This window comes from Diabrotica undecimpunctata, chromosome 8 (genome assembly GCF_040954645.1).
Source record: "Diabrotica undecimpunctata isolate CICGRU chromosome 8, icDiaUnde3, whole genome shotgun sequence".
In the NCBI taxonomy this organism is placed as follows: domain Eukaryota; kingdom Metazoa; phylum Arthropoda; class Insecta; order Coleoptera; family Chrysomelidae; genus Diabrotica; species Diabrotica undecimpunctata.
This window is the reverse complement of record NC_092810.1, coordinates 26,549,450-26,563,042: the sequence shown is the minus strand read 5'-3', so window position 1 is coordinate 26,563,042 and position 13,593 is coordinate 26,549,450. Positions and strand designations below refer to the sequence as shown.

General features: G+C 35.1%; 1 protein-coding gene across 1 annotated transcript in view; it reads left to right on the top strand.

The window, feature by feature from the left end:
- SNF4Agamma (SNF4/AMP-activated protein kinase gamma subunit) overlaps positions 1-13,593 on the top strand; it is a 319,651-nt gene that overhangs the window by 62,699 nt on the left and 243,359 nt on the right. The window contains 1 exon segment of the mRNA XM_072539907.1: positions 7,431-7,721. Within this exon segment, the coding sequence (XP_072396008.1) occupies positions 7,431-7,721 (291 nt within the window).

Here is a 13,593-nt window from a genome sequence, read left to right as displayed (position 1 = left end):
GTCCTAATCCCTTTTGGGATGTGGTGACACCATCAGGCCTTTACAGTTTTTGCACGATTTCTCTCCATCCTTCTCTGTCCTGGGCTAGTTGTTCGGCTTCATGTAACCCTTGGTTAATCAGTATTTTTGTTTGATCTACCCAACGGCTTGGAGATCTTCCCCTAGGTCTCTTTCCTTCAACTCTACCCTCGACTATCAGAGATACACAAGAATACTATTTATTAAAAAAAAATGTAACAAAATATGCAAAACTATGAACAACGGGTTAATGACACATATATTTATTTGATAACTAAAATTTGGCAAAGTGTTATTATGTAGAACACCAGTGCAGTTTACCGTGCCTTTTACAATAACGAAAGGTTTTCTACGAATAGAGGTTTAAGTTGGTTGAATGTACTGTATATATATTTGAGAACTTTTATCAACTAGGTTCAGGCACAATTGCAGTACCTAAAACAACTTTTGTTAAATCTCGTATCTTTCCAATGACACTGTAGAATGAATACACATATGCAAAACCATGAAATTTTCTGTTGTAAAATGTAATAAATACCTGCTGGAACTGTGTTATTGTTAAGCGTATAATTCAATTGTTTTTGTAAGTGATACTTTGGAAGTCTTATGTCAGGTGACAGTTTCTAAACATTTATTTTCATTATCATTCGGTTTGTATTTGAAGTGAAAAACATTTGTACTGTAGAATGTTTAAAGAACGCCGTAGTTTTTTAATTTCGAATTACAAGGTAAATATTTCGCTGTGTTTGTTTTAATTTTACAGTTTATTATACGGGGTGAAATCGAAACAGTTTATAGTTTCGTTTTAGTGATTTGTTTTTAATATAAATTAACATGGAACCAATTATCGCTGTATCTCATAGGTAGATACAGATACCATGAGGTTATAAATATGTAGGGTATGAATATACTAGGACTTAAGTAAATTAATATACAGGGTGAGTTTTTATTGCGACATCGGAAGATAATTCCATTATGGTATAGAATATTCAAAAAACTTATTTAGAAAAAATGTAGACAATGATATTCTTCAAGTTTTGAAAATATGCCGAATTGTATAGGGTGATTAATAACTACGTGGTATAGCAAACATATAGTCCATTTCCATCATATTGATAGCACATTATCTATGCAAATCCCTAAACTGTTGATACGGGTGACTCAATGAAAAATAGATATTTGTCAACAAGTTTACAGAAGTATATAGGAAAACAATTTTAAATTGAGGATGACCACCAGGTATAAAGGTTGAAGCTAAATAGAATACAATAGTTTTGAGGGTTACTAATCCCTAAATAAAGTTGCCAGTGTCGGAGTGATCGAGATTAACAGGTACTAATGAATTTGCAAGAAATGTAAGATGTTTATTTTATTGGTTATATATAAAATAATTGGTGGCCGTAACAGGGGCCGATTTGTAAAAAAATAAATATTATTTTAATCAAATTCCATTTCAGATTCACTGCTTTCTTCAGAATCTAAGGAATCTTTAACTCCAATGTTAATTATTACCGGTTCCAGCATTGCATCAGTCATATTCTAATAATTGTTGTAAGTCTTCTAATTTAAAAGTTTTGTTGTTGCGTCCGACTTCACCCTTTACTTGAGACCATATATTTTCTATCGGATTCAGATCACAGTGGTATGGGGGTAAACGTAAAATAATTACATCACGGTTTAATGCCATTTCATCAATTATATATTTTTTATAAGCTGCTTTATGTTGCCTTACAATGGGTAATAATTCCTTTTTTTTTTTTCGAATTCTCCTTGTACTCAATTGCGTGTTTATCCAACCATTCGATTATCTCTCCTTTTTTCCATGCCGTTGTTGGCAATTTTTCTGCTAGTCTTGAATGGTAACTAGCATTATCCATGACTATGACAGAATTTTTTGGAATTAAATCCAACATTTGCTCAAAATATTCTTCAAAAACGTCAGCAGTCATTTCCTCGTGGTAATCTTTGGTTGATTTTGAGGCAAAACTTAATAATCCACCATTGACAAAACCGTATTCGTTTCCAATATGGGTTATTATGAGTGTGCGTCCTTTCCCAACGGGAACATTGTTTATTTCAGTAGATACACCTTCGACGAATGCCTGACGGGAACTTTTCACATTTGTATCAACCCATAGATATGGTACAGTATGACCTTCATTTAGCCAAGTCTCGTCCAAATAAAAAATTGTTTTCCCTTCTTCTCGGTACTTTTTAATAGTTCTTAGATAATCTCGTCTCCAACATACAATGTAATCTTTTTCAATTAAAACGGATTTTCTTCTCTTCTTTTGCCAACGAAATCCCATCTCTCTCAATAGTTCCCATAATTTCTTGTTGCTTATGATTGGTAACTCTTCGTTTTCTCTAATTAATGTTTGGATTTTGTCCAATGTTGGAAATTCTTTGTTAAAAAAAAATGAGTGGACGCTGCGTCTTATCATGTTTTTATGTATTTCTTCAATTTCCAAGGGTTTACTCCCTCCACTCTTCTTGGGAGATGAAGCAGTTCCTCCTTTTCTTTCTTTTAGGAATCTATCAATTGTTGCTTCTCCAACCCCTGTCATATTTGAACACATATTAACGATTTCACGAACATTACTTAAAGGGCGTTGATGTACAAGTGCATCGTGTACATTTAATATTATATTTTTCTCTCTTAGACTGAAAGCACCTTTAAAACTACACTTAACCGGGATAAAACCTGTTGTCGACGTCATTTTTAAATGCAAATAACAAAATATCGACACCAAAAACGTAGGTAGGTAAGACATGAACAATGTACATCTACAAACTAAATGGAAGATGCAAACAATTTCTAATTTATATTATTGGCATAAGCTGTAATGTGGCATAAAAACTACTTAAACTATCATTAGTGAAGCCTTATCAGTAATTCCAGGTGATCGTTCAAAGAAGGTATTCTTTTTGTGTCAGGCGATAACTTGTATAGAAAACAATAATCACCTTTAAATTACTGTTTACATTAATTTATTTCGTGAAACATTGAATTCTCTCGTTAATCACCCGTGTATAATTAAAAATAATCGTGTGGCATATATACCGACGTTTTTTACGCACAAAAAAGGTATAGTAAAGTATATAGGTTGACCTGTTGAGGATTTGCATACATAATGTGCTATCAATATGATGGAAAAGGACTATACAATTTTTTAAATAGTGTAACGATAAGACTACCAAAGAGAATTGAAGTACTATTATAAAAATAGTACTTCGATCAACCATGGGAGCTTATCGTCTATGCGTTGCTTAGCTCAGTATCTCAAGTGTGAGTTCGTCTTGTCTTAAACTAGGGATTGAACCTGAACCCTTAGCTGATAGCAAATAAGACAAATTTTAACTAAACATATTTATTAAAAAGAATAAAAAACAAACAATAATCCACCCTGCCAAAGCTTAACAATAATTATTGATACTTATGACTTCAATGAGCTGCTTGTGTGTTGTAGATGTTAGGTCCTCCAATGGTCAATAAATTTCCATATTTTGTTAAGAATTTAGGTTAGGTCCTCCACTGGTTTATAAATGTTCATGATTCATCCAATAAACTCGAATGTGGTCAATAAATTTTCATACGGTCTTGTCAATAAAATTGGAATGTTATCAATAAAATATGGTCTTGTGAATAAAACCGCCAATAAACCCAAGAGAATTTTGTAGACCATAAAATGAGGCTTATAATAATGTTTGCCTTCTTTTATAAATTTCAAAAAGAGGCAAAAAATTATATTCCCACTACATTAGAAAAGTTGACTGACAGAAACTAAGTGGGAGATTGAAATGAAGTTAACACAGATGACATAGGACGTTCCTATACGATGGAATTAGCTTGTCTGTCAACACAGAACAGAATATTTTAGTCTACCGGACAGAAATAGAGAGGGCGAATGTTTACTCTATGGGATAGAAAGAGAGAGAAAAGAAAGACAGAGGAAGAAAGAGGAAAACAGAGGGCGCCAACTACTTTTTAAATAAAAAATAGTAAAAAGAGAAATGAAGTCAAAGTAATTAATAAATTAATAAAGAAATTAAAATGAAATAATTATTTAAATATAAATTAATAGAGATGTGACGTTTATAACGTTACAATAGGACACTCTGTATATTTTGCCATATTTATATCGGATAGTACTGGATATGTGCAACATAATGTGAATGGCCTGATCAGTGATGCGAATCAACATTTATCCCTATCCATAAAAAAGGATCACTAACCGTATGCAGCAATTACAGAACTATTGCCCTTATTCCTCATGCAAACAACATCCTGGTACATAAAATCAATGAACGGCTAAAGAACTTTTTATTTCCAGAGATAGCTCAAGAACAATGCGGATTTGTACCAGACAAAGGAACGCGGTAGCAGATACTGAACACCAGACAAAAAATAGAAAAAGCGATAGAACACAACATACCAATGCTGCTCCGTTTCGTAGATTACACAAAAGCTTTCGATTTAGTAAAATGGGATCCCCTCTGGATTATAATGGAAAATATGGGAGTGCCGAACCACCTAGTTAACTTAAGAAATCTGTATGATAAAAACTCAGCCAAAGTTAAAATACACAGAATGTATTCAGATGCGTTCAAAACAAAGAAAGGAAGAATTATTGTACAACAAATATTCTGAATATATAATGAGAAAAATATTAGACGAATGTTATAAAGGCAGAAAAATCAGCAACCTACAATACGCAGATATACGCACTTATACTAGCAGCGAATTAAGTTGAAATGATTACCATCACTGAACGGCTAAGCCGGATAAGTGAAGAATTGGGACCTCAGATCAACACCGGAAAAACAAAAATAATGATCGTAGACAGGGCAAATAATAATCTACCGCACATACACCATGCGGCGAATTTCGTGTAGTGGTTGTACCACTACACGTGGTATACGTTGTACCAAGTGGTAGACAGATTTGTATACTTGGGCTCCCTACTAACCAACAATCGTGATTGCTCCTCAGAGATCAAGCGTAGACTAGCAATGGTCCGAACCGCAACAGCTAAACTGATTAAAATATGGAAAGACCGAATAATAACAAGGAATTTGGTCAATGCCCTTATTTTTCTCATTGCTACATACTCGGCTGAAACATGGACACTCAAAAAAATCGATAGGAATAAGATCGAAGCCTTCGAAATGTGGGTCTATTGAAGAATTCTACGCGTGTCCTGGACAGAACATAGAACCAACATGTCAATTCTGGAAGGGCTTTATATAGATCTTCTTCTTTTTTTATATATACTGACATGACTCTGTCCGTTTTTCAATGTGCCTCCAGTAAGTTGTCGTTCCATCGTTTACGTGGTCTTCCTACTGATTGTCTTTCTATTGGGGAACCGTCTCTTGCCGTCTTTACTACTCTATTTCTTGTCATTTGGTTTATATGATCGTTCCATTCTACTCAGCTTTCACACAGCTTTCTCCCTGACAAATGGTCGTGCAATTTTGTTTGTGTTTGGCTTATACTTATTTTCAAAAAGGTTTTGACCTCCTTCACAAGGCCTCCCCATTTCATTCTGTCCTATGTTGCTGTTTCGGGAGGTGTATTAACACTTTTTATTTCTTTCAAGACTCTCTTGTCACTCAATCTGTCGGGACGGCCTGGGGGACGCCTTTCTATACGTTGTGCCGTAACGATGATTTTCGTATCTCTGTCATCAATCCTTTTTAGTACATGACCTATCCAGGCTAATCTACGGGATCTTACAGTACTTGTTAGCAAAGATTGTCTAATGAGTGTTCGTATTTCCTGGTTATTGTTTATTCAATTCCCCAGTTCAGGCTATAAGACGTTGTTGTATATATACAGTATGTCTCAACTAAGTTATGATGACATCGACTTTTTTTATGAAATGTTCGAGGAAATCTGCCAGTATTCCCTTTTTATTTGTGTAACTAAAGTATTCGTTTCATTTCTGATTCGTTTATAGTGGTTGCATGCATGTTGTTTTTGTTGTGTTCTATATTTTAAAACGGCTTTTTTCTTTTCTTCAAATTTGTCTTCACTTCCTTGATGTCCCTAAACCATGATGTCTTCTTTTTTGATATGTTAGTGTTCGTTCATTTCCTCTCTTTCAAGTGATCTGTTGCTGCGTTACTTATGTTGTCGTGTGTATGTCGATGTTATCGTTTTCTAATGTTTCATTTCCAGCGATCTTTTCTGATATTCTTTTACTGTATAAGTATTCCGTGGATTTCGTATTTAGTCCTTCGACTTTGATTTTTGTTTTTGTTGGCGCCGCTCTCTTGGGTGGGTAGGCTACCTACATCTGCTGAGTTGAGGCATCTTACGTCGATTATTTTCAATGGATGTATATCTCTGTTGGTTATAACATAATCTATCATAGATCTTTGTCCACGGGTGTTATTAAATGTATATTTGTGTTGGTCTTTGTGGTCAAAAAATGTGTTGTTTATTCTTAGTTCGTTATTCGTGCAGAAGTTTATCATCAGTTCTCCATTTTTGTTTTTGACATTCTTGTTATGTTTTTCTTTAATTCCGAGTATTACTTGATTGCCTATTCGAGCGTTAAAATCCCCAATATTATCATCTATCCTCTAACTTGATCTACCACTTGTTAGGCTACATCTTCTTTGGCCCTGTTTTCTTTTGCTACTCCACTGTAGATTAGTCTGTATTCACATAATTTTGATTGTCCTCTTCCTTTCTTTTTTGTTTCCTGTAGATCACAAATGTCATTTCTTTCTCTTTCAGTACTTGGGTTATTTCTTGGCCTCTGAGTTGAGCGATCTGATATTCCAAGTTGTAGTAATTCTCATCTGGGTTTTAGATGTTTTTCGCTTGTCCTTATTTCTTGTTGTGGTTGTCTTTATAGTATCAATCCGGTTCCGAGGCTTTACATTGTTTATTTGAGCAGTATTCATTTTTACTATTGGTAGGTTGCTAACCTTGCCAAAGCTAAAAGAACGGGGATCATGAAACTATTAGTAGTAGAAGGAAAGGTAGAAGGCGGAAGACCAAGAGGAACATCTCCAACACGATGACCAGACCAAATGAAAACTCTGGTGGGAAAATCCCTACATGAAGCCGTCCATATAGCACAGGATCGCAGTCAATGGAGCCAGCAAGCCAATAATATTTAAAGTATGACCACGCCCTGACAAGGGCTCAAGGAATGAGCAGGAAGAGTCTTAATACAGATCAAAATTGTATCTTTTTCGCTAAATGCCATTTTCGCATACACCACCGTATAATTCGAATGCATGTTCTTTCAAGAAAAAAGTACAATTATATATATTTTTCTTCTTCTTGTTTATGTGGTCTTCGAGATTATTTGTCTTGATTGCGCAAACTTTCTATACGTTTTGATAGGGTATCGTTCCATTACTGTATTTAATAAAAATTGTTGTTTTTGTAGGAATTAGGTTCCCAACCTCTACCTCAAATAACCGTCGAAGATGACACACATCTGCCCAGGCCCAGATCGGGAACTTGGGGTTCGAAGAACGATAAACACAAGTCCAAAGATTCCGAATCGAGACGGAAGAAAGATAAGGATTCTAAGAGCGGCAGCGGTTCCAGATCGAGCTCTTCGGAAAGACGAGGCTCCGTGGAATTGAGCCCGAAGAAGTTCAGGAATAGGTCAAATTCAGATGCGGGGAAGAGAAAGGGCAGTACTTTTATGGCTTCCATGAAGAGTGCCATGGTGGTAAGTCGATGTTTTTATTAACAATTTAATATTTTACAATAAGTACAAGTATGAAATAGACTATTATAGATTCATTTATATGTCAGAATACGGATTTGTCTTAGAGCCTTCAGGTCGAGACCCGCTAAGAGTTTATTTAGAAAAGCTAATACACTTCCCCTCCGGCTACAATTCCGGTAACTCTTTTTACACCTAAAAAATCTAAGGAATATATCTATTTCGGGACTATAGGGTGAATTCGGCAATGTTGTAATGCCTTTCTTCGCCAAAAGCTCTTGCAAAATGAACAAGGAATGGACCAGCGCATTGTATTTTAAGATGCAGCCGTTCTTAGTGGGTTCGGACAGCACACGGAAAATGCGTAACCGCAGTAGTTTCAGGACGTCAACATACAACTCTCCAGTCACTTTCTGGTTGACTGGAACATTAACGATGAATGAAACCGCAGGTACAAAAAAAGACGGTCAACATTGCCTTTAGTCGCGACTTGGACATTTTAGCTCTCTGCAATTTCTACTACTGCTGACTTTGTTTACGGCTCTCAAAGGATCATATCTAAATATCGTCTCATCTCCCAATGATTTTACGACTCATTTAATACGTCTACCGTCACTCTTAATGTAAGATAATATATTGTCACATATTGATTTTCGTTTGTGTTTCATGTTTCATGTGTATTTATTATAACATCTTGCGAATGGTTCCGTTATTGATGTACAACTCGAGAGATAACGCCCAAATGCTCAGTCTCGGTACAAGATGTGTCACGAGCTCCGGAGCTCCTTCACGCGAATCATCATCTTCTTCTTAGAGTGCCGTCTCCCTACGGAGGTTGGCAATCATAATGGCTATTTTTATTTTTGAACTTGCTGCTCTAAACAAATCAATCGATTTGCATTGATACCAATCACGTAGATTCTTCAATCATGAGTTCTGCCTTCGGCCCACAGATCTTCTTTCTTGAATCTTTCCCTGTGTTTTGGAAAATTTCTTCAGAATATAAGTTAAACAAAAGTGGCGATAAAACACATCCCTGTCTAACTCCTCCACAGATCTTAATTTCTTCTGAGTGTTGCCCTTCAATTTGAACTATGGCACTTTGGTTCCAATATAATGTTTGCAATATATTTATGATTTTACTGTGAATGCGCTTGTTCATAAGTATTGATATTAGTTTTTCATGTCTTACTTTATCGAAAGCTTTTTCGTAGTCAACAAAGCACAAGTGTAGATCAACGTTTACATCCCGACATCGATGAATCAATATGTTGATGGCAAATACCCTTCTCGAGTACCCATTCCATTTTGGAACCCGAACTGCGTCTCGCTAATATCCTCCTCTAGCTTTTCGTATATTCTCTTATGTATTACTTTCAGCAGTAGTATACTGCTAATAATTTTGCTGCTTGTTTTTTCCTGATGGTTATAAATGCTAACTTCAGCCACTCTTTTGGTATTATTCCCGTATCGTACACCGTGTTGAATAAATCTGCCAATACTTCCAAGTTATCCTCTTCAACTAGTTTTAACAGTTCTACTGGTATTTCATCTAATCCAGCTGCCTTATTATCTTTAGAGTTTTTGATAGCATATTTGATTTCATCTGTCGTGATCTTCTGTCTCTCTAAAGGATTTAATTCTTGTATTTTCTGCATTTCACCTCTTTCATCTTGGAAAAGTTCTCTAACGTACTCCTTCCATCGTCTTAATTTCTCTGGTAAATCTATTAGTAGGTAGTACTCCTTTTTTGTCTTTTATGTGTCCTTGCTGTCTATTTCGACCCATTCCAGTCACTTCTTTTATTTTTTTGTGCATATTTCTCAAATCATATTTTGTTTCTAGTTCTTCTATCTCTTTATATTGTTTCATCAAATAGATTTCCTTATCTATTTCGATTTTTTCCTTAATTATTCGTTGTATTTTTTTATACTTCTGTATATCTTTTCCTTTATATTTCCTTCTTTCTTCCATGTGTAATAGTATTTATTCTGTCATCCACTGTTTTTAGCCTCTGACCTATGTTGTATCAAACTTTCTTGAGCTGGTTTTAGTAATGTGTTTTTTTATATTATACCACTTTTTATTTACATCCCTAATTTGTTTGTTGTCACTTATTGTTTTTTGCATATTAACATTCACATTATTTTTTAATTCGTTTTTTGTTTCTTCGTTTTTTAGCATTCTTACATTAATTTTTGGTTGTTGTTTTCTGAGTTCAATTCTTTTTAATTTTATTTTCACGTCAGCAACTAACGGATTGTGGTCTGAGTTAACATCTGCTCCAGGATAAGTTTTAACTGAGGTTATAGAGTTTTTATATCTGCTATTTATGAGTCTATCTGGTTTCTGACAATGTGGTTTTCTGTATGTGAAGGAGACGTCCATGTATATAGTCTTCTCTTAGGAAGCTGAAACCAAGTATTAACAATTACCATATTCTTTTCTTGGCAGAATTCTATGAGCCTTTCTCCTCTCTCGTTTCTAGTTCCTAATTCGAACTGTCCAACTATATTTTCAACTATACCTACTCCAATTTTTGCACTAAAGTCTCCTAAAATGTAAGTAATATCTCTAGATTTTATTAACTTGATTGTATTGTGCAATTCTGAATAAAACTTTTCGATCTCATCTTCGGTCTTATCAGCTGTGGGAGCATAGACTTGGATCATATTAATATTACAGTTCTGTGCTTGAATTTTTACCATTATTATTCTTTGTGAGACTTGAATCACACCTAGTTTTTAAGTTGTGATTAATAGTGATTTTCTAGATTTTCTAATAGTGTTGTTTATGATGAAATCTACTCCGTTTCGATGATCAGTTTTGTCTCCTCCAGTGTACTAAATATTGTGGTTATTTATTGATATCTCTCCATTTCCTGACCATTGTACATCGCTAACCCCAAGTATATCTATATTTAGCCTCTCTTTCTCTTTAATATGTAATTTTCCAGGCTGATACATACTTCTTATATTCCAGGTAGCTATTTTTATCTGAGAGGGTTGCTTTTTTTTTTGGTTTTTTTTGTGCAAGGGTTTCGCATGTTGACGACCGAGGAGGTCTTGCGTTCTGATGGTTGTCCTCCCCTGGCGGATTTTGGTCTCCGATTACCATAATCAATATTGTCTCTTGCGCAAATAGTGCTAGCGATTATAATTTATACTAGAGATGTCATCAGAGAACTTTTAATGCAGTGGTTTCTCGTTGCCTTCTGCATTCTGATGCCGTTGACCACTTTCTTGGGTCTTCCACCTTAGAGACCAATTTCTCAGTCTCGGGACAACACAGTGTCCTTCCACTTATTAGCTCATCCGCCCTAAGCCGTTGGCCAGTAAATGGTGGATTGCTTATCCCGGCAAACACTCGGACGTCAGAGCCTCGTTAGTTATCTAGCAGGATGTACTAGATCTAGATCATCATACGAGCAGGTGAGGTTGACATTTGAATAGGAGTGGCTATATGTTGCGCTTCACTATCCCATTACACCCTGATTCATCATCTAGCGATTCATAATCATACTCCTTCTTGAACCGCTTCGTACATTCAACTGCGCGTCTCATAATTTTCCTAAGATTTCCGCCGTTTTTTGCCAGGTTTTACTAAAAAGGTTGCTTGTAGCGTCACGACGACACTAAAAAAGTTATTTTCGAAAAATACGCATAAAACACAAACGAAATGTGCTATGAGCTTCAAACTTTGATTGGAACCAAAGGAACGTTCCCCTTTCCAGAAGTATGTTTACATATGACACAGTGTTGCCAGTTTCCGAGTTATAACTAAATACTCTGAATTTACTTGCCACACCTCGTATTGAACACAAATATTTTTATTTCTTGAGATGTTGTATTATGCAACATTGTGTAATAGAAACACAACTCTTTTGTTTTTAAACTGCTTCGAAACGAATCAAAACTCATTGTAATTAAAAATTAATATATTTTGCTTTAATTGATTTTGAATGAAGTTCAAATATAACACCGTCCATCTAAATTAGCCTTGTGTGTATTTTAATGCGTTTCTACATATTTTAACTGCTGTAAATAAAGATTTGTTTGTATTCCCGATATCCAGATCTGCCATAAACTCTACAAAATGTAATAAGCTAGCGTTAAAGATTATTTGTAGCCGATCCTATAAACTGATCAGTAATAACAGAGTTAATTGCCTACCTGTTGGTAGATTAGTTTTGGAGTCAGTTAATATGTTGAATGTTTGGTTGCCGTAAGCAGTTATCGAGATATTATATTGGAGTGTTTCTTCGGGAGTTTGCTACTAAAATTGCGATATCAAAAAAGTACGGGTAGTCATGTAGTTTTATACATTTTTTTTTTGTTTTGTTTTAATATTTCGCAAAGATTCACATATTTTATATTTTTCGCTTTAAAGTTTCTATTCGCCGTGTGCAAGTACTTTTAGGGGTTACAAGAAACAATAGTGTGCGTGAAGCGGCAAAAAGTCTTATGCATTTTTATTAGCATATTTCATAAGTAATGTCATTGAAGAAAATGTGATTTCGCAAATTTTGTATTATAAATTGTAAAAATACAACAAAAAATAGTCAATTTAAGTTCTATTCGTTTCCAAAACATAAGTAACAATAAAGAGAAAAGTGGAATTCTGGTATAAATTAAATTGGTAAGTAATTTTATTTGCAGTTTACTAAAAACTTTGCTGATCTATGACACTAAAGTAAATTCAACTTCAAGCTACGGACGATGTAAACAAATGCACGCTGGAAACACGCGTTTGTTTAGGGCTGGACTAATAAAGTCCAGCCCTGAGCAATATAAAACAAACAAACTTTGACAGAAACTCGACTGCGGATGCATCTGTTATGAAACAGCAAATAAAAATCAACTAAAAAACTGGATGTTATTCAAACCACATCTCTACGACTAATCTTTGGAGCCTTTAGAACTACTCCAATAAGAAGCCTTCAAGTGCTAGCAGGAGAAATGCCACTATACCTCAGAAGACAATATCTATCACTATGCTACGCTTCAAAAATTCTAAGCGCAAAGGATCATACCTTACTCGCAAGTTTAGTATCGGAAGAATCACTAGAACAATACATAAATTACACCACCAAGACAGTACCATTTTACGAACGAGTTAAAAGACTACCGTATTGTATCAATCAAATCACCTTGGCACCTATAAAAATATACCAGACACCTCCCTGGACAGTTTCTTTACCAATAGTAGACCTCTCCTTACTTAATCATGATAAGCACATTTCTGCTGAGGTCAGGCTTCAGTATCATGCAAATTTACTCAAATATTTCACTTACAAATTGTTCTTCAGTGATGCCTCCAAAGATTGCAACGGAGTAGCAGCTCCTACTATATCAGACAACGTAATTTCTACCACTAGATTAACTGATGGCTGTAGTACTTATACCGCAGAGCTCTAAGCAATACTTGATGCACTAAATCATTGTAAAACCACAAATGAAAAACAAATACTAATATTATCAGATCCATTAAGTTCTTTACAGGCCATTAAACATGTTTATCCTACACATCAATCTATTTCTAATTAAAGACGCGTTGCAACAGCTCCAATTTTCTGGGAAAACCATATCATTTATGTGGGTCCCATCCCATGTCGGAATAACTGGTAATGGGCTAGCAGACAAAACAGCGTTTGAAGCAATAAACAATGTGAACGTTCCGACTACAACAGGTATACTAATATCAGATACTAAGACTTTATTTAAGACTCATGTAAATAAAATCTGGCAAGAAATATGGGATCAAACAAACACAAATCTTAAAAGCATCAAACCAGACGTATCTTCAAAAAATCTTCCTATACCACCAAAACGAAAAGAACAGATAATTATCAGCAGACTCCGGTTTGGGCATACAC